A 23,694-nucleotide genomic window follows, 5' to 3' on the forward strand; every position below is an offset into this window, starting at 1 on the left:
TTAAAAGAGAACTTGTCTGTGTCTTCCAAAATCAGTGAAGAGAGTAGGGTGTCTCAGTGAGTGGTTCCTATTGTCAACTGGATCAATAGGGTAAGTGGGAGCAAACCTGGAGTAGCAATGGTTTTGGTTAGATGCTGCACTTCTTTGTGATGACTGCTAGGTGAGAGCTCAGTGGCATGGCCAAAATGGGGCAGTTTAGCAGGAGAGATTTAGACTGAGTTTTCCTCAGCAGTTTGGACATGTTGGTGTTTGTGAGCTTAATTTGAAGTCCATCATTACACTATTTTCAATCAGGAAGGACATGAAAGTCTGACATTTCATTGAAAGTATGAGGAAGACACCCACCCCACCCTATTCCAGTGGTTTCAGCATCTGAGCTGTGTCAAACTCTGCTTGTTGTAGGAAAACAAAAGTACAATCATTAGCCCTATCTGAACTGCTCCTCTTGCAGCATGTTTCTTTCCTGAATGAAGAAAGTACTCTGATGAAACCAGGATTAGCAGGGAAGATCCCTGTCTAACAGAGTACTCACCTCCATGGAAACCACAGTGATTTGTGTTATCTGATCTTTCTTTCCCCAGGACGGACTGGGAGCCTCCAGACAAGAAGGTGGACACCAGAAAATACCGTGCAGAGCCCAGGAGCATTTATGACTATCAGCCAGGAAAGTCCTCAGTTCTGAACAGTGAAAAGATGGTAATGTTTATCTTTTCCTAGAGCGTGCCTTAATCCTGTGAATGTGATATACTCCCCGAATGCTTGTCCAGTTCCATTCCAATAGGATTCCTTATTTTTCCATTGCAGTGCTCGTGTGATGTATTCTTTTATACTTTGTTTTGAAAATTGTTTCGCGTAACTTCTTAACATTGTTTCTCTTTATAAAGCACAATCCATGGGGACTGAGAGGCTGCTTTACTTCTGGATATGTTGTTTTCTGTGTTAAGTATGGATCACTAACCTTAGTTTTTAATCCGTGTTTGACACTGACCTCTGCAGCAGCTGTGTTGCCAGCTGTACTTTTTCTAGGGCACAGCAGTAGGGTTGAAAGCATTATGCAACAAAGCAGCCTGATTCAGTTTCTGTGTTCTTTTGGTGCCATTAGCTTCAAACACTGAACAACTTTTTAGAGTGCCGGTAATGTGCTTCAGTGGATGCTTCTGAGCTGCTTTAGGGCACAGCTCCTTGGCTGCTTTCTTCCTCAGCTGGTTCTCACCACTTCCATGGCAGGGGTGGCAGAACTGGATGTGTGCTGACTCCCAAGCTACACCAGTGTGTGACATGGAATATTAAGTGAACTCTTACCGATTTCAGTTTGAATTAGTAAGCTGTGAGTTGTGACAATTAGGGCACTTACGAAAATCTCACTCTGCAGGCTTGGATAAGAAGACCTGGCAAGTAGCAGGGCAGAGTGGTGGTGTTAACCTCAGCCAGTCCTTCAGGTTACAAGTGCAACTTTGAAAGTGCTAGAAGACACTGAGAAAAATTATTAGTGAATAACCAGTTTGGTACATAAACATGTAATTGTTCTGTTATAGGCATTTATTTGAAAGATTTGGTTGGAATTGCTAATTTCATGTGAGATCCCAGATGCAAACAGCATTCTATGCCTTAACAATTCAAACATTGATCCAAATATAGAGTAAGTAGATAGATGGTCCTGAAAAACATACTCTAGATTTTTCCCTGAAACAGAAGCACCAAACAGTTTGTATCAATAGGAACATAAGAATCAAGTCTGATTTGGGCCCTGGTGTTACTTCTTAGTGATTTGGTGGGTTTTCTTTTTTTCTCTCCCAGTGCAATGAAGACTCATAGTTTTTTAAAGATTCTGCAGCTGGCTTCTTTTCACACCTGTCCCTCACTGACTTCAGGAAAGTTGACCCTGATCAACGTATGATCTGGGGCCTTTTGTACTAGTAAGCAATGGATGGCACTCAATTGTACTGGGAGTTAGTTCAACTCAGTAGAGAAAGCGCCAGGGAGGAGTGGTTTGAGTTTGGTATGACAGTGCCATTCCTTCAGTCCATAGTGGATTAAGATTTCTGCTGAGCTCAGCAGCAATTTTGTCTCTTGATAAATAGCCGAGATTAAACCTGTGGTGAAAGACCTGCATCATCTGTATACTTGAGCTTTAGGAAAGGTCTGACATCACCAGTGGTACTATTTATGCATTCAGACTTCATAAGATACTTAATAGAGCTGTTTAATCAGAATCTAAAAGCCAAAGCAAGACCATCATTCTGTGCACTTGAGAAAAACTGTACTGAGATCACCAAAGATGAGAAGAATGCTATAGCTGTATTACTTTTCATGCTATTTTTTGAGCATTAATTTCAAACCACAGATCACAGGAGAAGGAGCATCTTGAGATAGCAACTTCGCAGTCTACATCAGTCTCATTAAGTACAACAGTAGCTAGTCACTGCTTAGTAACTAGATCTATCTTTGTGTTTCTGAGAAAGCAGCAGGAGATCTGTGAATATCTCCTGGTAATCACACCCAGAGCTGTGGCTATCAGAATCCCAATCCAAGACCATTGCAGGACAGTGAAGAGCCACCCACTGACATCACTGATTTTTTATTATCTCCTGCGGTTACATAATGAGATGAGTTAAAGTTACGTGAGTTAGAGTGCAATAAAGGCAAAACAGAAGCAATGCATCCATCTTTTTCCTTTAAGAAATGGCCAAGTGTTTCTCCAGGCAACAAGAGACCAGACACAGTGTACACGTTTATCTTTCAGATGGAAGCGTTGCCTCTTTCAGAATCAGTCCTATGCACTTTTCATAGGGCTTTTTTTTTTTTTTTTGAGAAGCCTTATGGCTGTGGCAGTCTGAGACATCCAGCAGTGCCAAGCAGTGCTGGGAAGTGCCCCCACCTCAGTAACCCCATCACATGAAGGTTTGCATCAGGATACACTTCATGCTGTATGAATAAAAGGAAATTTTCTTTTCAACTGTAGTGTTTTCTGTCCTGTCTGGTTTTCCTTCATTTTAGCTCAGTCTGATTCTCTTAACATTTATTTGTGAAGAAACAAGTAATACTGTCTCTCTGTATCCATCCCCTCAGAGATCTTTCAGAAGTGTGCTCTCTCTGACTTGTGTCTGCTTTGTTTTAGAAAACCACCTTTCACCTTGTTTGCAGTGTATAGAACAGGGTTTCTCACATATTCATGTGCTGTTAAAGATGCAGTATTTTAGTACGTTTGATTCAAGTCTCACTGAATCTCCCCCCCCCTTTTTTTTTTTTTTTTTCATTTTAATGAAATAATGGTTTAAAGAGATTCAACCATGGTGTACGTGCAGCTTTGGTCTCAGTGGAAATGCCTGACAGTAGCACTGGGGGACTGAGTGACTCTCAGACCTTCCAGTGAGCCTCCAGTGAAGCTGGGCAAGCTGCATAATCTCCTTTTGTGTGAGTCTCCTGATCTGTAAGATGCAATGCATTCGTATTCATGTATCTCACAATGATGCCATTAGGCTTAACCAATGTTTGCAAAGCAGTTCATAGCCTTCATGAGAGATGCTATAGAAATTCCAGCTTATGAGGCTAAATATCGGCATTTTAGAATGGAAACCATGGAATCTGCATCTTTAACAGTCCTTTTCTATGTATTCTTTGCATAATGTTATCCTTCTCTTTCTTCCATTCCCCTATCACCAATTCCTTTAGACTCGGGATATAAGCCCAGAAGAGATAGATTTAAAGAATGAACCTTGGTATAAATTCTTTTCGGAATTGGAGTTTGGGAAACCGGTAAGTTTGATAGTTGCGGTGACCAATAAAATCAACCTGCCTTTTTTTCCCCCTTTTCTTTTTTTTTTTTTTTTCTTTTTTTTTTTTTTTTAAATTTTTAATTATTGTCACATCTCTTTGCTAGGCTCTTAACCTGCAACAGCTGCCTTACTCATTTAAAAATGTCTGTTCATAATACCACCCTGTTGTTGATGCAACACAGTCCTTTCGTGACTGCTATGAGTCATTTGAGGCCATTTACAAACACTCCCCACCTTCCAGTCATATTTACCAATAAGATGATTTTTTTTTTGAACACCACAATTCAAACTGCATTTTTACTCTTGATGGTCGAAGTAATGTCCTGTTCTCATTGAGAGTCCTCTTCCAATTCTCCCTCTTTTCCTAAAAAGATTTAGGATAGCTGAGAGGTAGCTTTAAATCAGGGTAAATCACTTACTTATTCCTGGCCTGTCTTGTAAACTATGGATCAGTAATTTTCAGCTATCCATGACTGGTTATGACCCCATTCCTTATGCATGAATCTGCCTGTTGCACAAATGGTGTGCATCAGGCTGGGTTGAATAGCCCTGGCCAGTCACTGAAAGCAAAGGAGTCTGAGAACAGAGTGTGTATGGGGGGAAAAAAAAGAAAGAAAGAAAAAGCCTTGATCTCTCACTCTGGAAAAGGATGAAGCAAAGCTTAATTATTAGATAGGACAAAGAACATTTTGGTGGAAGAACACATCAGTGATCAGGACTGACAGAAAAAAAAAAAAAAAAAAAAAAGTCTGTATCATTTTCTCACCAATTAAACTGGTTCTCACTGATTAAACACAACGAACCTCATGATTAAACTCTGTTTAATAAGCTGCTCTTACTGCACCAGAGGGTCAGCTTCAGCCTCTCACATTTACCCAAGCACAGTGGTTATTTCTTCTTTTTCTTTGAGGTCAATTGTCAAATGTCTTCACACGCCACTTTTGAGCACTGCTGAGATTTCCATCCGTTTATAGTAAAGCAAACACGTTTTAGCAGCACTGGCTTCAAACGCTACTGTGCACGGACACTAGAGGGCAGGTTTTCTTTAAACCTAAGCTTTGCCCACAATTCTCACTGATGTGACAAAATCCCTCTGCAGATTATAGATGGCTGAATTTGAGTGGGTGACTATTCTGGTTGCATAATAGAAACAGTATAATTTCTTCTGGAAAACAGGCATGATGAGTGTCTGGGCTGTCCATTCTGTCATAGGCAACTGTGTCTTGTAGAAAAAGCCTTCCATCATAAGCTACATAGGCCTCAAAAGTGTTTGAGATGAAGCTCCCCCTCTTACTTTTAGGCAGTTAACATCAGGTGAATTGCATTCCTCCTCACTGGGGCTTTAAAGAGATGTCATTCTAAATATTTATCCTTTTACATTTTTCACAATAGCATGGCATAAAATGACAAGAAACCTGCCATCCTCTGCTACTGTACAATTAATGTTCATGGGCCCCCGCAGGGGATGAAGTTTTGTTATTACTGGGATCAGGTTCTTTCCACTTAGCCTAAATTAGTGGAACATGTGTCAGAGAATGGAGAACATTTATGCCCTTAGATCTTTTCAGAACCGGAGGTATATCTGTTCTTAGAAGAGAATGTTCCAGCTTTGAGTCATGCAGCCTTGGCCATATATCAGGAGAGGGCATCTACAGCAGCCCATCTCTTGTTCAACAGAGCATCTGTTCTGCTAACAAGTACCTTGCCTTGCTTGGGGCACTTTTGCTAAGGCCTGCTTTCTTACAGTTTGCCTTTAATTACGGCCCATGTCAACTTATTGTCTCCAAAGCCATATGAGTGTGCACCCTGGTAAATTATACCAGCCAGTGAATGTGGCACTATGTACATAGTGCTTCAGTGTTAAATTGGGCTTTTTAATTCAGGATGCTATCTCAGAATTTTACTGATAGCTGCTCCTGAACCAAACACATCAGAATGGACAGGACAGGGGTTTGCATTGAAGAAAGCCCATGCAGCTGAACTGGATCTCTGCTGGTCCAGCATCCCAGATATGTTTCTAGGTAGATATGTAGGTGTGTATCTGCAGAGCATCCAGGAAGATTGCTCTGTGCAGCATGCATGCTTTTCCAGGGTGTTGCCAAGACTGAATTCCCACTTTTTCCTTCCTTCTTCCCAACCTCATGCTCCATAGTAACCAACCCCCCACCCCTCCTCTCACCCCAAATTTGATGGTCAGTCAGCCTAGAGCTCCACTGTCTTCTGTTGGGATTGTGGGGTCACACATGTGAGCATTTCTCCCAGCCCCTGGGTCTGCTCTTTGCTATGAAAGAGGGCTGGAAAAAGGGTGCACGCATCTCCTGCCTTCTTGCCTCCTTCCCTCCACATTTTCTCTCCATGCCCCAAACCTAAATCTTTGCAGCACCATCTTGTCTACTGGCTGCTGACCTCATCCCCTAGAGTTGCAGTCCAAGTTTAGAAGTGAGCCTGATTCAAACTAGAGGCCTAAGCTGTCTGGAAACCTGATGGAATTTGGACCAAGACTCAAATGTTGTAGCTCAGTCATGCTTTCATGTTTCCCTATCAGATACTTTGATAATATAATTCTGTCAGTCTGTGTGGACTCTTGGGATGATGCTAAGCTTGTCAACCAAGAGATTACTTTGTTTGTAAACAGAGCAGAAGTATTTTGATTTTACAAAGTAAGAACAAAGTGTTTGAGCATGTCTGGTGAGAGAAGGATATTGACACAGCATTATTTGGTTAGGGCAAAGGTCTTTCACTTTCAATAATCCTCCCTGGTATTTACACATATATAAAACAGGAAAAATTGTATTTTGAAATAGCTTTTACTCATAGGATAAATTATTAAACTTGCCTGTGCCCCAATCTCTCCACCAAAAATAAAAAACCAACCACCACAACCCAACCCTCCAAAAAAGAATAATAGCAAATAACAACTCTGCATTCTCATTGCCCCACAATGCCAACACTGGAAATTCAGCCATTTGTTCACATGGTATGTATTCAGAGTCCTGTGGGGGTGGGAAAGATATATCCCTTTTCTTTACCAAAGGCCCTTGTTTTACTCTTTCCTTTTGAAAAGAAGAATGAGCATCACAAATGCTTTTTATGACTGTGTGATTTTTTTTCCCAGTTTTGTTTTGTGATTTTTTTTTTTTTGTGCGTGTGTTTGTATTAAGAATGCTTTAACTGCAGCTGCGGGCTCCTCCTAGAGAACCCAAAATCCCTTAGAGCACCTTGTAGTAATAAAGCTGCCCCCAAATACTACTGAAAACTGCCCCTCCCAGACTGCATGTGCGTTCCCTTTTGCCTCCTGTGATGTCTCGATGTTCGTGCTGGAGCGGATTTATCCCTCTTTCTATCTCTCTTTCTCTGTTTTGATGTTTGTTTGTTTTTAATTTCCTCTCAGTGTTGATGCAAATCCCCTATTGTATTCCCACTCTGTTCTAATCCAGTTTCCATATTCTCTGTGATGTCTTCCTTATCTTCATTTCCTCATTTCCTTCCTCTGCTTTCCATCAGCCTCCAAAAAAGATTTGGGATTATACTCCTGGAGATTGCTCTATCCTTACTAGAGAGGATAGAAAGGTAATTGTGTCTCACGTACGTTGTACTACAGCATCTACTGCGTGTGTGTGTGTGTGTACGTGGATTTCTTTTGTAACATTGCCTGGGTTTTGTGTGCCTGTGAGTGATTTTATTTTCTAAATGGGCTTGAGCTCATTTGCCTAACATGTAGCTAGTAATTTGATTTAATAAACGATTTTTAAACCATAATCAGCAGTAGTTTAGAGCGGTGGTTTTGCTATCTTGACTTGCAATAATAATTATACTAACAGCCTATTGCATATTGTTACAGTATCTTTTGTTTTTTTCTTACAGGTGGGTTTTATAACTTTATGGTTTGTAGAATTAGATCCTAGAAGGCCTGCGCATCTTTTAATTTTGAATGTTAAATGCCTAAATCAGTTTCCTCTGTAACGATTGAAACGCAATTAATTACTAGTGAATTTCTGTGTATTGTCTGTACCATCTTTGACTTTTTCAGTTAAAAAGGCTCGCTTATTTATTTTTCAGAATTAACATTCCTTGGATTTCCCCTAACCCTAAGCATTATTTTCCCATTCTTCTTCTCCTTCTTTAACCAGACTGATCTAGAAAAAGACCTCTACCTCTACCAGACTGAGTTAGAGGCAGATTTAGAAAAAATGGAGAAGCTTTATAAAGTGCCACATAAAAAGCCACAGAAGGTATTTCCTATTCTTTTCATGCTGCCAATCCCTGTTTCCAAACTCTGCTCTAATCTATTCGCTGCTGGATGATTATTAAATGAGGTTGGGATAAATAATGGTTCTGACCATTCTGACTGCATGGCTTGCTGTGTCGCTGTCAGAAATAATAGAATGTGATGCTGAGAATCCGGCTTGAAATCCATTTTCAGAAACAGTGATTTCCTCTCCCCCCTTCCTTTTCAGCTACCCCTCACCCCCACCCCTGTCCCCCTTTCGAGTTTTCAGTTCGGTGTCTGCAAAAAAAACCCAAAACCCCTCTCTATTTTTCACATGAATAGGCAGCAGCAATCAGCTTAAAATTCTTGCTTGGCATCACGTCATCATCTCGTGCCTTTCAAGCGTGTTGCCATCAACCCTCCCTTCGCACAAGCCCTGCTGCTCCCTGCTAGCAGCGTGTGCTGCCCAACGTTTGGATATTCCCCAGAGATTTTACACCATTTTCCCTACCCTGCATCTTGCCGTGGCCTTCCAAGGCAGGTCAGCTGCTGCCGCTCCGAGGCTCTGCAGGACCCGAACCATGAAATGATAGATTAAATTGGTAACACGACATTTTTTATTTATTTTTTTCTTTTGTTGGGCTTTTTTTTTCCCCCCTCTTTGAAACTGCGGCATTTCAGCAGGACATGGAGGAGCTGCTTTTTCAAACCCAAGATTTGCTTTTTCTTCCTACGTAGGAATCCTAAGGTAGATGAGGGGAGACCAAATGCAGCATTTCTTTTAAAATTGCCTTCCATTTTTTTCAGTAATGTGTGTAGGCAGCATTAGATGGATTTAAAGCAAGTGGATAAGATCTGGCTTTTGCTCTTGAACTTGTGCAGCTCGCATTGCTTCTCTTAAGAAAGGAAATGGAACTGAAACGTTGCTTTTCTTGTTATCGCTTTGGTATTTTTTTGAATGCTTAAGAACGTATTGTGCTGCAGAAATGTAATGTACCTTTAAAGCAACGGCGGGCAGTGACTGGTTGGGGGGAAAGCTTGGGGAAATAATGATGAGCATGTGTCTCCTGGTCCTGGCCCAGCTGATTATCTCTTCTTGCTTTTGGCTTTATGCACAATGACTCATTGGCAGACAAAAGAATAGGCGCTGCAAAAAGGCATTGGCTGTGCTAAAAACCTGTCACTGCCCCAAAGGAACTCATGAAAATTGTTGCTTTTCTGCAAAGATATGAGCAGCTTAAATTGCATTTCGCCTTAAATTTCCATGTCTTGTATAGGCTAATATTTGGGCGATGGAAAATGACTTAAGCAAGCCTTTTTCTTACTCCTGGCATGTAAGCGTGTATCAATGACTCCTTTGTTTGGACTTTTGCAGAATACAGCAGGTGTTACTCCTCTGGAAACTTCCACAGACCATTCTTCCTAGTAAGTTTTCAAATTGCTTTTTGATGTCTCTTTTACAGTCTGAAAGCATGTAGGACAACAATGTAGGGTACTGGAAATGGGCTGGCTCTGTTTTTTGGCAATGGATATAGGCAGATGCATGTCCCAGGAAAATTATACATGTACTTTAGATGAGTTTGGATGTGATGTCTGCTCTTTGGTCTTGAATGAGTTTTGTAGTGATTACTGTAGTGGTAGCACTACTCAGATATGAATTGCTATTGTAATAGGCTGCAACTTTTTTTAAAAAACAAGCAGAATTGTAACTCCATCTTGATAAAACTTACATTAATATATAATTATTAGCATAAAAATATTAGCAAACAGTTTTGTTACCTGGTAAAAAATAAATAAATAAATAAAAACAGAAAAAAAATATATTTCTGTTATTCTTTTGAGATTGGCCCCTGATAGAAGTTCCCAGGTATGCATACCAAAAGAAAAGGATGTTTGTGGATGGCAGTAATTTTTAACTTCTAGGAAGGGAAAACTAGAAGAGGTAGCAATATTTCTCAGAGATTGGATGTGGCACTGGTTTTCTGGCCAATTGACTGGTACATGGAGCTGGTTTGTTTTGAAAGAGGAAGGAAAAAATCCCTGGGTGAAATGGTGAACTGTGCTGAGTTCCTCCTCCTGTGAAGCTGCTGCTCCCTGTAACCAGGCTGCTGCTTGGTGTTTCCCACAGGTCCAAGGATCTCCTTGTTGTGCATGGGTTATTGGGAAAGGCATGCTTTCCTCCAGGCATCCAACTGACATTACTGTTTAGTTTTCTTTCGGTAGAGAGTGAGAAGAAAAGTAAATGGAAATGTTCAACATTAGCATGAATTAATAGCTTACTTTTGACAGAAGCTGATAAGAATCCTGAGTTCCTGACTGTCCCAGAAATGTTACCAAAGCTGTGAAACCTCTGCTTGTTTTTGGTAGGCAGGCCAGGTTTGCCCTGCTACATTCATATCATCTGCTGGAGCCCATCTCAGTTTCCCCCAGAGTCTGGTAGCACAATCCGCACTGCTGTTTGTAGTTGTTCTAGGCCTTGAAAACTTGAAAAGTAATTTATGGGACTGCATGTGTCCTGGTTTTCCTTGTCCAGAAATGAAAAACTTCTTTGTGTTCCAGACATTATGTAATTCCACTCCCATAGGCAGTCCTCTGATGTGTATGAAGGCTTTCTCTTTGCCCTGTAACTACAGTGTCCATCCAAAATAACCAGATGTGCATACAGATTTACCCACAACAAGCAGGCCTAACCACAAGCGTTTCCACACTTGCATACATTTGAATCACTCTTGGACTTCATGGTGCAAACCAGCCATCAGGTTTCCGTGAATTGGCAAAAGACTATTATTATTATTATTATTATTATTATTATTATTGTTATTATTATTATTATCATCATCATTTTAACTTTCTGGCAGCCAAGCCTTGGCCCGGGAATAGTTTTATGTATGAGACTGCATCTCATTCTGAAGAGCCTTGTTGAGAATGCATAAGGACTGGTATCAGATGAGCTCAGCTTAGCTTTTAGGAAAATAAGCTGCCTGATTGCTTAGCAAATGTTTAGCACTTAGAGTAGCCCTTTATATCATGAAATGTTTGTCATTTTGGGGCTTTTTTTTGCTTGTCTTTTTCAGAGAGAGAACAGTGAAATCTAGATATGAGATGTGGGGGTGTACTGGCTGTCAGATTCATGACCAAGGAAAGGAATTTGTAATAAACTCTCAATCTTTAAGGGTCTATGAAATTATGGCTGTGCTTGTTTTTACATCTGTCTCAGAATTCAGCCTTTTGTTTTTGTGTCTGTGGGGTAGGCCTAGAGTCTGGGACATGACATTTCCTCTAGTGCAAGTATGAGGGAAAACTGTGCACAACTGTGCACATCTGGGAAATTTCTCTAGTGCTTAAAACATTAGTGTCCATAGCCCAGTGCTGTTCCTTTTCTGCATAGTCCCTCACCAAATTACTTGAAAAATTGCTCTGGGAATCTTGGCCTGTAGTGCTGGCTGGGAGGCTGACGTGGTTCAGACGGATTCCTGAGCAGCCGTGCTTTGCAGCAGGGAAGAGGAACTGCTAGTGTTTGAGGAGAGAGGACTGGAGCCGGAAGATAAACATGCCACTTCCAACTAGCCACCAAATTTCTGTTCAACTGCAAGGCAACCGTGCATCTCCTCTGTGACCCTGTTGTCTCATCTGTAAAATAAAGGAGTGCTTTCCTGCCACCTGCTTTCTGGGAGCCTGAACTAGGAGAGTTCCCTCAGGCCAAGAATACTGTGGGAGCACAAGGCTTGAAGTATTTTTGCGGTATATTCATAACCTCTTCATTCAGCATCAGTTCTTTATGCACAGCCTATTCTGGGGTTTACAGGTGTGGTTTTCTCTTTCACTGCAAGAAGCTTTCAACAAATGCAAGTGACCCACTGGCATCCCCCTCCACCTTTGTTTTCCAAACTGTTTTCCAGCTCCACGTATTCACCCAACTACCATTCAGCGAAGAGGGACTCAGAACCAGCACTGGGGGATCTTGCTGGCTTGGAGAATGAGAGACAGATTTACAAGAGTGTGCTGGAAGGTGGAGATATCCCGTTCCAGGGGCTGAGCGGTCTCAAGCGTCCTTCTAGCTCTGCTTCCACAAAAGGTAGGTTGTCAGGGCATGGACCTGACCTCTGTTCTGCACTATGTGTCAAAAGCGTGGTGATATGGAGCAAAGTACTGCAAGGTTTAGAGTCCTACTTAAGCCAATTGAGGGTTCCTCTGTCCTTCCTCTGCCATCTCTAGTTTTCTTTCTTTTCTCCCTCAGCCCACACTGACTGGTATTTTTCATGATGCCTTTACCCGATCCAGTTTCCTCATCCTAGCAGGGACCAGATCCCTCTGTCCAACACCTCTGCCACACCTCATACCTTCACGCTCCTCTGGGCTGCTCAGTCTGGCCTTGCTGTCCATCTGCACCTTGCATTGTCATGCTACAGCCCTTCCTCACCTTTTCCTCTCTTCCTACTGGATCTCTCAGCAGACCACAGCATGTCTGCTGGCCCAGATGCCCTGGGGTAGCTGGCACCATGTGCTCCACAGCCTCCTGCCTGAAGGGTGTGCAGAGAATGCACAGGACATTGAGCCAACAGTGCCCTGTGGTCTGTGAGGCAGCAAGGCAGCAGAGACGACTGTGTTCGCCTCCCCATTCCTCTCCCCATCGTGGGCTGTCTAGAAGATTAGGTCAAGGAAGAGTTGACTCCCATCAGGGAGTTGTATTGGGGAATGTATCTCTGAGCCAACTTCAACCTAAAAATGGCTTTGGATGAGGAGAGGACTGGGGAAAGAATGCATTGGGTTTCTGAACTGCTCTTCCTAAAAATAGTGCATCCATACCAAAACGGTCTCTGTCTCCATCTTCCAGCTGTTTTTTTCAGCATTATGTCCAGCCTTCAGGGCAGGGAGACAAACTGGAGCTGAACAAAAAAATCTGTTCAAACAGTTATTGTTCTCCAAACTGCAGTTGAGCCTGAATGGTTATTTTGACATTTTAATTTGAACTCAAATCAGAAACAGACCTAAAAAAAACTGCAGTCACAGCTGAACCCAGACTGGGTCTGATGTTAGAAAATGTCCCCATTTGACTCCTTGATTTTTAAAGCAAACATGGTTCACACCACTTTGAAGCACACTCAGTTTGCTCCTAGCATGGCGTAGCTCTAATCTGGCTCTTGAGCAAGGCCAGCTGATGCAGCCTGCTTGTGCTTTCACAGTCAGTTCTTGATTTTCTTCTTCCTCTCAGTAGTAAACTTTTTGGAAAGAACTGTGGTGAGACCATAGTAGGTGTGATTACAGGATTGATATTAAGCCATTTTTTGCAATGTTAGTGCCTGTGCATTCATGCTGATACCTTGATCCTGCCCAGAGTTCAGCTGCCCTTTTCCGCAGTGCCACAGCTTCCCTGGAAGCCAATGATGCTCAGCACTTTCTAGGATGATACCTTCAAAGTGCAGCAGGCCTGTTTCTGGCTGAGCCTCTCATCTTTGAAATATTAGCAGCACTTCACCTACCCCTGTGAGCGCGGCTTGTTGTGCAGTGTCTTCCTGCTTTTCTTTATGTTTTGGAATGTTATTTCTTTAAAGTGCATTTTATGAAATCCAAGCATGTTTTCTCTCCTTTCTCAATAGCTTTCTAGCACTTAAGCTAACAGGTTGTATTTATTTTATTCTGCATGCTTACCAGTGGATCGTAAAGGTGGGAATGCTCATATGACTGCACCCTCTTCAGTTAATAGCCGAACCTTTAACGCTAGTCATACCGGTATGTTAGGTCACGCATGTAAACATAAGAAGCCCTTATCAGCTGCAAAAGCCTGCATTACTGAAATCCTCCCTTCCAAATTCAAACCCAAGCTAGCAGCTCCAGCTGCTCTTGGGCAGGACAAGAAGGGTATCTTGCTGTCTCATGAGAAAGCTCAAAGCTGCGAAAACCTTCGTAGCTCCATTGCCTTGTTCGATAATAAAAAATCTTTTATGGTAGACGTAGGGGAAAGCATAGAAAACATGTTGATGAAGTCAAAGCAGGAATATGCCATCAAGTCTGGCAGTACCATGAGCCTACAGGAGTATGGCACCAACTCTAGGAAAGGCTACCTGTTCCCTGCCTCCAGGAAGAGTGGAATGGAGTTTACAATGCTGTATAAAGATATGCACCAGATCAACCGATCCAGGATCCAGTTGGGCACAGTCTCCTCCTGCAGCGTGAGGGATATTGCATCTCAATTTGAGAATGAAGCAAAGGATAGAATGGAACACAACCTTAGTCGAGAGGATTCAGAGCAGATCCCCAAAGACACTGTTTCCTCCCGTATCAGTGCCTTTGAGCAGCTCATCCAGAGGTCCCGATCGATGCCCGCACTTGACTTTTCCACTGGACAAAGCAAGTTCACCACTTCTCTCCAGTCTAAAGCTTGTCTAGGTTCTGCCTACTCTGCAGAGATTCTTCTGGATTTGCCAAAAATACACCAAGAAGGGAAGGATGCTGCCAGCTTGGCAGACAAATCCTCCCGCTCCTGCAGCAATGTGGAGGACACAGCTTCAGATGTCAGTGATGCCATCCCTATGGACACACTTTCAGGTTGCACAGATGAGATAGATCTTCTCTCAAATGCATCTAATGACAGTGGCGGCAGCAGCAGCAACATCAATGGGCCTCAGAAGCATAAAATCAACAGATGCAAAGGCACATGCCCAGCTTCCTACACCAGGTTCACTACTATCCGAAGGCATGAACAGCAGCAAGCCTCAAGGAACACTGATTCCAAAGGAATCTATGGGGACAAACACACACTCCCCAGAAATGTCTACCTAATGAGCCCACTCCCCTTCCGAGTGAAAAAGCCCTTCCAGCACAAGTCCAGCAGGACTCCACCCCCAGATTGCCCAGGAGCCCTGGCAGTGCCCAGCCCTGAGAACCCAGATGACCCCATACAGCTGCAGGGGAGTGTAGGAGACAAGAACCATCACTCCCAGCGTGAGCTGTGCTCCAGAAGCAGGCCTCTAGCCCCCAGGCGCCTGTCTTCCTTTGACGTTCTGGAGAGGCTTAGCTACTTCCCCAGCATGGGATCTAGCCGAGATAGCTCCATGGGCCGCTCTGACACTCCTGACTCCTTACACAATGGGAACCCAGTTCCATATGCCCTCTGTCACAGCTTGGACACAAACAACAACCCGCAAAGTGAACTTGGGACGTACCTAGGAGGTGGCTTTTTGTGTTCTTTACCAGTGTCCCTTCATCTGTATTGCTTTCCCTTCCCCTTTCTTCCACAACCCCTGCATTTTTACTCCCCACCCTTGCATCTCCTGACTCTCCCTATTATTATTTTTTTTTCTGGTATGTCTTACGTCCTTTGCGTGTCTTGCTGAGCATTTTTGTTCAGGACATGTTAACAGCTGCACTTCTGAGAAACGATTACCACTGCCTTTCTAATCACACCGGGTTCAGTTGGTCTCTCAAGCAACTCCTGGGATAAAAGAATCTCAACATGAGATACTTCTAGTCCTGTATCATTTGCACACATGGGAGTATAAAAGAAACCCAGATGATTTGCTTTAAGGAGCAGTTTCTCAAGGTCTAGTTGTGCGTGTGTGTGTGTGTGCGTGTGTGTGTATGTGTTAAAGTTTCCTCTGCAGTTAAATGCGAAATCATACTTTAATGGCAGCAAATCTTTTCTTCACAAAGTCCTTCTATGTTCTTACTCTTTCCCGTGCCTTTATTTTCTCCCTGTTTTTAGATCTTTGTTAAGAAGTACAGTCCAAAAGGGAAAAAAATGAAAATAGTTTAATTATAAGCATCTGATTGGCAGTTTGGTTAATGGCAATTGAGAATCCTTACTGTTGTAATGGAAGCAAATGGTTTAAAAATATTTATTTTTTTCCTTTCTGGTTATGCTCAACAAATCCATCTGTATTTTAACTTCCTTATGTTGTTTCGAAGTAGATTCAGAATCACCAAGGCATTTTGTACCAGTTGATTACATGGAAACTCCAGAAGAAATTATCCGCAGACGTTATGATGATAAAGAGGTAATGCCTTCTTCTATGGCCTAATAACAGCTGCAGCAGCTCCACACAAAAGAAATACAGCTGTAACCCTTTTTAAAGGACAAATTATATGGTGATTGATATGTATCTTGAAAGTCAGAGCAAGAAACGGGAACAAAAATGTTTTAATACTGCTTCTACTGCTGATTTATTGTGTGATCATAGTCCAGTTTACCTTGTGTTTCAAACGAACCTAATAGTTGATGTCAGTTGAGCAGAATGATGTAGGAGGGCTATAAAGAATGTAAAAAAGTTGGATAAGTATGTGAGGTGTGGTGCAACACCTCAGTATTTGTGGATAAAGATGAAATGGTTATTCTACAAGTGACTTAATTTTTTTATTGTTCTCCAAGCAAGCCACTTGAGTCAATATTAGTCAGACTGGTCAGAATGTTCGTTTCCTGTGGGAGCCCTCAGGTTTTGAATAGAAAAAATGTAAGACATTCCAAGCCATCAGAAAGTGGGAAGCTTTTCCCTGGTACAAACTAGAATTCTTTGATGTCTCAAATTGACAACAGAATGCGTCAGTCCTTTCCAAAATGGCTGGATGATGTACAGGCAAACTGAATAATAAGAAAGCAATACAGAATTTTCAGCACAGGGAGTATTCAAACAGAGCTAAAGAAGTTAAAAAGTGATTGATTTCCAGAAAGCTGTTTGCAAAAGTAATTAATGATAGTAAAATGAAATAAAACCAAGGAGTATTTTTAATGAAGAATCATTTTGCCCTTCTGAGTTCAAATAATGTTTGTGTGTGTTCTGAAATATAGACAAAAGGTTCTTAATTTCAATGTGAACAATATTTTTTGCTGTCTTCTCCTGTTAAACTCTTAGTAATGCTCCCAGTGTCAAAACCCAGCAAGAAAACTCATCTAAGAGCAAATCTCTAGTTTGCAAAGATATGCTGATTTCAAATTCTAGAGCAGTACAGAAATGTATTATTTGAGTGCAAAGGAAGAATGGGGGAATCTGACACCTGGGTGTGGTTAGGCACTCTCCCAAGCTCCTTTTGGAGCTCAGGGGAGTTTGGTGCCTCAGCTTACGTGTGCAGCTGATCCAGGTCTCTTGGATGTCAATGAGAGAAATTCCTTGTTGGTTGAAGAGGATTTGCATCAGCCATCTGTGTTTTCCACAGCCTCCCCTTATAAGCTCTCAGAGCCTGGCCCAAACTTAGACAAACTCCCATTGACTTCCATCAGCTTTGGATCAGATCCACTGTGTGAGATGGATTTCCATTTTGCCATTACTGCAATGTACTTTTGTGCTTGCTAAATCTAATGGTATTGTGTAGTTCGTAGAATCAGTATTCTATGTTGAACTGTAAAGTCCCAGCTATTTTATTGAAGTCACATTTGTGGCAGCTTTCAAATGGCCTTAACTAGATGATTTACTGCCCATTTTATGCAATTTTATGGCAGAAACTTTTAGAGGACCAGAGACGGCTTAAACGTGAGCAAGAAGAAGCTGATATTGCAGCTAGAAGGCACACAGGGGTCATTCCAACGCACCATCAGTTTATCACTAATGAGCGATTTGGGGACCTCCTAAATGTAGACGATACAGCAAAGAGGAAATCTGGGTCAGAGGTCTGTTTTAGTTACCTCAGTCTGCTGCTTGACCCAAAGCGATATTTGCCTCTCACGACATTGTGCTTTAGGCCGACATTAGCTCTTCAGAGAATGTTGTTTGTTTTTTTTACCCCCTTCCCCTTTCCCATTCTGGCTTCATTTAGAACTGCTTTGACTCTCGTGCCTGGTAAATTAATAGGTATCTCTATACCAAGCTGCATATGTTAAAGCATGCCTGCTGAGAATTGCTGGTGCACACCTGTGATGCATGCCTTTAAATATCAGCTACTTTTAGTGAATCAAAGGCATTCTACATCCTTTGCATCATATTGCTACATTGCCTTCTGTCTGTGCCTTACGCTTAGGAACTTCATGCCTTGTTGACCTTGGCTATGTGACTGTCTCATAGTTTTTGTTAGAAATAGATTGCCTCATCTCCTATCAAAAGATGCTTCACGTCCTTGGGAAACAACTGGTAAAAAGGCTCAGCATGTTTCACTGAATACAACCTGGTCAGTCTTCTGAAAGAGACAAAGGAGGAGATGGATGGTTTTTCTGTGATCCTGAGCCACTTCCCCCTGGGGCTGGATGCTGGGCCAGGTGTGCTGGCCAGGTGCTGTCTCCTGCCTTACAGGGTGTTCCTGTGGCTCTTACAACTGCTTTGTTTCCCCAGAGGTGCACTGTGGCAGTGGGTGAGGTGATCACTGTGGATAGGTTACATTCTGCCCTTTGTTTATGTCATTTCAGACGTTCCATAAATGCAACTGCTGCTTATCTTATGCTTCATTACCAGAATGACTTTAAAATTGTCCAAATTCTCTGTGACCATTAGAAAATGAGCCAGATAAATGTAATTTTAAAGCCTAGGCCTGATCTCAGTGTGTCCTCTTTGGCTTTATAACTACTGAAGACATTTTTAATGAGCACACCTTATGCATTCATACTTCCTCCTCACCTTTGTCTCTTTCCTTCCAATTCATACTTGGACCACATTGCAGTATTCAGCAGGGCCAGATAATAATCAATAAGGAGCCACATCAAATAAAATCCTATTTTTTTTTCTTTTCCCAGCTGGTGAGTTTTGCACTCAGATTCTCACCATGAGGGGAATTTAGTCCCAGAGATTTCGTAATTGTAGTTACTGAAGCAGCTTTTATTCATCAGCATTGGTTACATTTTAAAATTTGCTGCTGTTAAGTCCCATTCAAGTGCTGTTATACAACAAATCGGTGCTTTTTGCCCTGGTAAGAGGCCCACTGGCCCGTCCAACATATGTACACTTTAGCACCAGTTGCATATAAGCTTGTAGCAGAATACCTGCGTTCATTTCCATCCCTGGACTAATGTTAGCTGTAGAAGGGTTTGGAGTGTTATTCCTCAGAAGAGGATGGAAAACCTGATTATGTGTTGATTTTTTTTTCCCCTAATCTCTAGATGAGACCTGCTAGAGCCAAGTTTGACTTCAAAGCACAGACTCTGAAGTGAGTATAGCTTGTTCCTATTGCTCTTTCTGTTCTTTTCCTCTAGGATGCAGCATTTATGAAGTTTCATACAATTACATTCTCATTTCACAACTCAGACCAAGCAAGGTGTCTGCAGCAAGGCAGGGAAAAATAATACAAATTTTGCAGGCTGTAGCCTGTAAGGGGCCTTTAGGAAAATATCTTCTTTCTCGGTATCAGCAAGAGACTTAAACACATACCTAATTTTAAGCATGTAGCTGGGTGCTTGAATCTGCAAGGATACAGTCTGCTCGCTTTTCCCTTGGTAGCTGTGGATGTACCAGCATTGTACAATCAAGTCCCCATGGTGAGTCATAGAGCCTTACTCATTCATTTTTTTGTGTGTTGGTAACATTGCTGTGAAGGGCCTGAAGGAACATTACCTCTACACGAGCCTTGGGAGGCTCTCATTTTAACATTGCTAGAGAAGGAAGAAAGAAAACAGAATTCAGTGAATGAGTGACTGATCTTCTGCTCAGATGCTGCCCTGGGATGGTTTTCTTATATGTTCTATAGGTGATGATTTGTAATGATTTACAAAGCATCTCCCCAGGACCTGCAGTAAAACTGAAGCAAATGCAAGGAGTAACTATAATGTCTCTTGAGGAGAACATACGGGGTATCAGACAAAAGTAAAGCAGAGCTTGTGAAAACTGTGTTAGGAAAGGCTGGGTTGCTTGTTTTTCTGTGGGGAACCACATAGAAGGCTTATGAGCCCAGTACAAGCTGACCACAGGGTGAGTTCCTCTTTCACAGTTCTAGCACTGAAGACTCTGGGTTGAAATCCCAATTGTTAGCCCATGTGAGGTCAGTGGTTGCACAGCCACTGGCTGACAGAAGTGTCTCAGAATCATCTTATGTGTGTTTGAGGGTTCATCTAATCACTAAACTACCTTCCATTAAAATCATGTGTCTTTTTGGAAGGTTTTTGTGTTATAACCAGTTTTGAAGCAGGAACTGAGTACAGCTTCCAGTCCTCCCACCATATCCATTGTGGAAAGCAGCCAGTGGCACCTTTTGCTTGAGTTTGACCCTACTGCTGCTGGGAGGATGTGTTGTCAGTAGGGCCCTTGTAAGTCTGTTGTTTGTTTTCTTTTGGTTTTTTTTTTTTTTTTTTATTATTTTATTTTTTACAGAATACCCAAAGAGCAAGAGAGTTCTTTGCACATGATGGTGTGAACAGAGCGAGGGTCATTCTCAACATGTAGCCTTCACTTTGACTTGAGTGTGATGTCTATCTATAGGGTTGTTGCAGATCTTATTACTTAGGAGTATCTGAACAGAAAAAGAACCCTATCTAATTTGCAGTGGAATTCTGATGGAGTGCTTGTGTTGTTAACAGGGAACTCCCTCTGCAAAAAGGAGATATTGTTTACATTTACAAGCAGATTGACCAGAACTGGTATGAAGGTGAACATCATGGCAGAGTTGGCATCTTCCCACGATCCTACATTGAGGTAGCTGCTTACCCTGGAGGTGTTCTCTTTGCCCATTCCTTTTTTGCTAGTGATCATTTCATGAACTTTTTGCATGCAACTCTCTTGATTTTGTTTGTTCATTCTAGCTCCTTCCACCAGCTGAGAAAGCTCAACCCAAAAAGTCATTGCCATTGCAAGTGTTGGAATATGGAGATGCTATTGCTAAGTTCAACTTCAATGGTGATACGCAAGTGGAAATGTCCTTCAGAAAGGTAAGACCTATGTTGCACTGATGAATTGAATCCAGACAGAAGTTTTTTAATGCTAGTAACTTTCAGTTTCCAAGTGAGAGCTTCAACAAGATCACTTTTTTGTCAAGGATTCACTCTCATCACCTATGTTTTTAGCCTACTGTCATGCATTGCAGTGAGAGTGTTGCAGATCAGCTGAATCAAGAAATGCCAATTGCTTTATTAGGTTTAACTGAGAAGATACTTGGAGCACAAATGCGGTAAGCTGGGCTGTGCAGAGCAAATTAAATATTTGATGACATATCTCCAATATGATCCTCTCCATTGGAGATGCACATTGTCATGTGAGAATGGTGATTCAATAAGAGGACAGCTGGATTCCCCTTCCCTTGTGCTACAAACCAAGTCATTAAATGAGTCAAGGTGGGCGAGAATCTGTAGTGCTGAAGTGACTTCCTAGATCTGATTGCAGTCAGAGAATAGCAATTAGTTCTGTAACGACTGTTCAGTGCAGTCAAATACATTTAAACAACAGCAGCACTTCTCTGTCTCAACCAGCATTCTGTTTTTGTGATTCTCAAATTAGATCTTGTCAGCTGTCTTTTAATTATGTGTGAAGATGGGGCCTGTAGTTTGTATTAAGGATCTGAAAGTCACTTCATTTGTCAGCAAAACAAGAGAGAGGGCATAGAGAGACCTAGCTTAAACTGCAGACCTGTGCATGTTCCATGTACACCTCATATCCTTAAAGGATCTCACAGTCAGACTATAGCCTCTGTTTTCGATTTTTTAGTACATATAGTCCTTAAAATGTGAGGTGAACACAATCTGTAGGCAGTCCAAAAGTGCACCAAGGGGTCTATGTTTCTTTCTTCTCTGAACTGAAGAGTATCATTCCCACCCGGAAGTTAGGTAAGGACCATGTAACTGGGGAATAAGGTAGACTGAGAGCTACAGATTGTTTTAAGTCATTTGCAGTGTAATCTGCTTTGAAATGATTGTATGTCAGTATGCTGAAGCCAGAACTTCATTGCCACTCTTTCAACAGGGTGAAAGGATCACATTGATTCGACGAGTGGATGAGAACTGGTATGAAGGAAGAATCTCTGGCACCAGTCGCCAAGGCATCTTCCCTGTAACCTATGTGGAAGTGCTCAAACGGCCAGTGGTCAAGAATGCCATTGATTATCCAGACCCACCTGTGTCACTCTCCCCTAACCGCAGTGTGACAGCTTCACCACAGGTATTTGGACTGGATGCAAGCTAGTAAATGCACCTTGCAGAACAGGGGCATGTTGTCATTACCATGCTAGAAATAGTGCTGAAAAAAGCTCTAGCTAACACTACTATTCTGTACAGTAAAGCCTATGTGCTCTCTGCAGGAAAAGGTGATGTTTCATTTACCAGAAAGGTTAATTGATGGGTCAGTTATGGATTTAGAGACTCAGCTTTTCCTCTCTTATCCGTACCTTTAATTCAGGCCAGGGTGATACGGTTATGGTTTCACTGCCAGAAATGGAATGAATATATAGGTGATTCAACTTCTCTTCAGTGGGTGTTTACAGACCTCCAGAGCATCGTGGACTGTTATGGTCTGTATGTCATTATGGTTGATTCCAACCAGCTTGAATCAATCCAAAATGTTCCATGTCAAGACTGAGGTTTTAGGAGACAGTCATGAGAGCGTTCTGTATTATTTGTGACTGGTGCTAAGTGAACTCAAGTTTAGAGCAAGCTGGCCTGGGATTCTTCATGAATACTGGATTAACTACAAGCTCTACTACAGTTCTAACCAGAAATCAAAATGGCAACAGATAATTGCATGGGAAATGTGAAAGTCCCAAAATGTTTGCCATCGAATATGTACTGGGGAGGCAGTGAGTCTCTAAATCCTTATGTTTTTCTCTCATTCTGCAAATACTCATGCTTAAAGGTCAGCATACACGTCTGGAGCAGGGCCATAAGGTTCTGATGCATCACAGGACCACGGAAGGCCATTCTGAGGTCAAGACTGCAAGGAATTGAAGTGGAGAATTGGGATCAGGAGAAGGGGATGTACAATACAGGACACTGTGGCTTTTTCCTGATGTCTGTCTGGATCTCCCCTTAAGTGCTTTTATTATTAGCCACTGTGTAAAGAGGAGAGGCTTGATGCTTGTTTGGGGTTCCCTGTTGAAGTGGTTCACAAACATATTTTTCTGTTTGTCCTTGGCTCTCTCTGTCTAGCTGTGGCCTGTCTGCCACTAGCTCTCTGCTAGCTTCTCCCTTTGGTGGAGGGGATTATATCCAACCTTTTTTTGGTTTCCTTAGCTATCCTTCTGATTCCCTCCTCGCAGAGCGGTTCTCTTCCTTACTTTTTTTTGCCTGATTTGGCAGAGGACTGCGAAACACTGATCAGTTCTGTACACATAGCTGGTCTCACTGATGGTAACAGCCAAGGGCAGACTTTGGTCCTGCGTTCTGCCTGACACAGGACTTTAATCAGCCAAAGACAAAGTAGCTATAGCTGTTTTGTTTTTTTTTGTTTGTTTGTTTTTTGTTTTTTTGTTGTTGTTGTTGTTTTTGTTGGTTTTTTTTTTTTAATTAATTTGTTTCTCCTCCACAGCTTCAGCAATGTAAATTTCTTGAGAGATAGGCATTATTCAATGTAAAGTTGGATAAACTTAAAATTCATTGCAGCTATGAATTCTGACTGATTCCATGATGTGAGCTGCCAGAGCCCCAGATGTTACTGCCAGGCCAGTCAGATGCTGCATGTTGCCATCATGGATGGTGATTTTAGCTACTGTGTAAGGTACTTAGAGTTAATGGTAAGAAGTGTAAGGTCTTCCACAAGACATCTGGAATCCTGGCAAAGACTGGAGAAGGGTATTAGCAGTATGGATATGGACAGGACTCCATGGTTGGAGTAGCTGTGGACAGCAGCTTCTCCAGCAGGGTACACTTGTACATGGAAA

At 42.0% G+C, this 23,694-nt stretch overlaps 1 protein-coding gene across 50 annotated transcripts in view; it reads left to right on the forward strand.

The window, feature by feature from the left end:
* Window positions 1-23,694, forward strand: part of SORBS1 (sorbin and SH3 domain containing 1) — a 160,770-nt gene that overhangs the window by 125,186 nt on the left and 11,890 nt on the right. For 13 of the 50 annotated variants that reach the window (XM_072339618.1, XM_072339631.1, XM_072339619.1 and 10 more), the window contains 14 exons: window positions 582-696; window positions 3,673-3,756; window positions 6,739-6,753; window positions 7,281-7,346; window positions 7,907-8,008; window positions 9,362-9,411; window positions 11,886-12,061; window positions 13,639-15,156; window positions 15,895-15,980; window positions 17,417-17,584; window positions 19,001-19,047; window positions 20,411-20,525; window positions 20,633-20,758; window positions 21,786-21,980. In XM_072339618.1, coding sequence (XP_072195719.1) covers window positions 582-696; window positions 3,673-3,756; window positions 6,739-6,753; window positions 7,281-7,346; window positions 7,907-8,008; window positions 9,362-9,411; window positions 11,886-12,061; window positions 13,639-15,156; window positions 15,895-15,980; window positions 17,417-17,584; window positions 19,001-19,047; window positions 20,411-20,525; window positions 20,633-20,758; window positions 21,786-21,980 — 2,863 coding nt within the window. Of the gene's footprint in view, window positions 1-581; window positions 697-3,672; window positions 3,757-6,738; window positions 6,754-7,280; window positions 7,347-7,906; window positions 8,009-9,361; window positions 9,412-11,885; window positions 12,062-13,638; window positions 15,157-15,891; window positions 15,981-17,416; window positions 17,585-19,000; window positions 19,048-20,410; window positions 20,526-20,632; window positions 20,759-21,785; window positions 21,981-23,694 lie in introns of all 50 variants that reach the window. The other 37 variants (XM_072339658.1, XM_072339661.1, XM_072339660.1 and 34 more) reach the window with 19 other exon arrangements.

This window comes from Excalfactoria chinensis, chromosome 6, assembly GCF_039878825.1.
Source record: "Excalfactoria chinensis isolate bCotChi1 chromosome 6, bCotChi1.hap2, whole genome shotgun sequence".
NCBI classification, from domain to species: Eukaryota; Metazoa; Chordata; class Aves; order Galliformes; family Phasianidae; genus Excalfactoria; species Excalfactoria chinensis.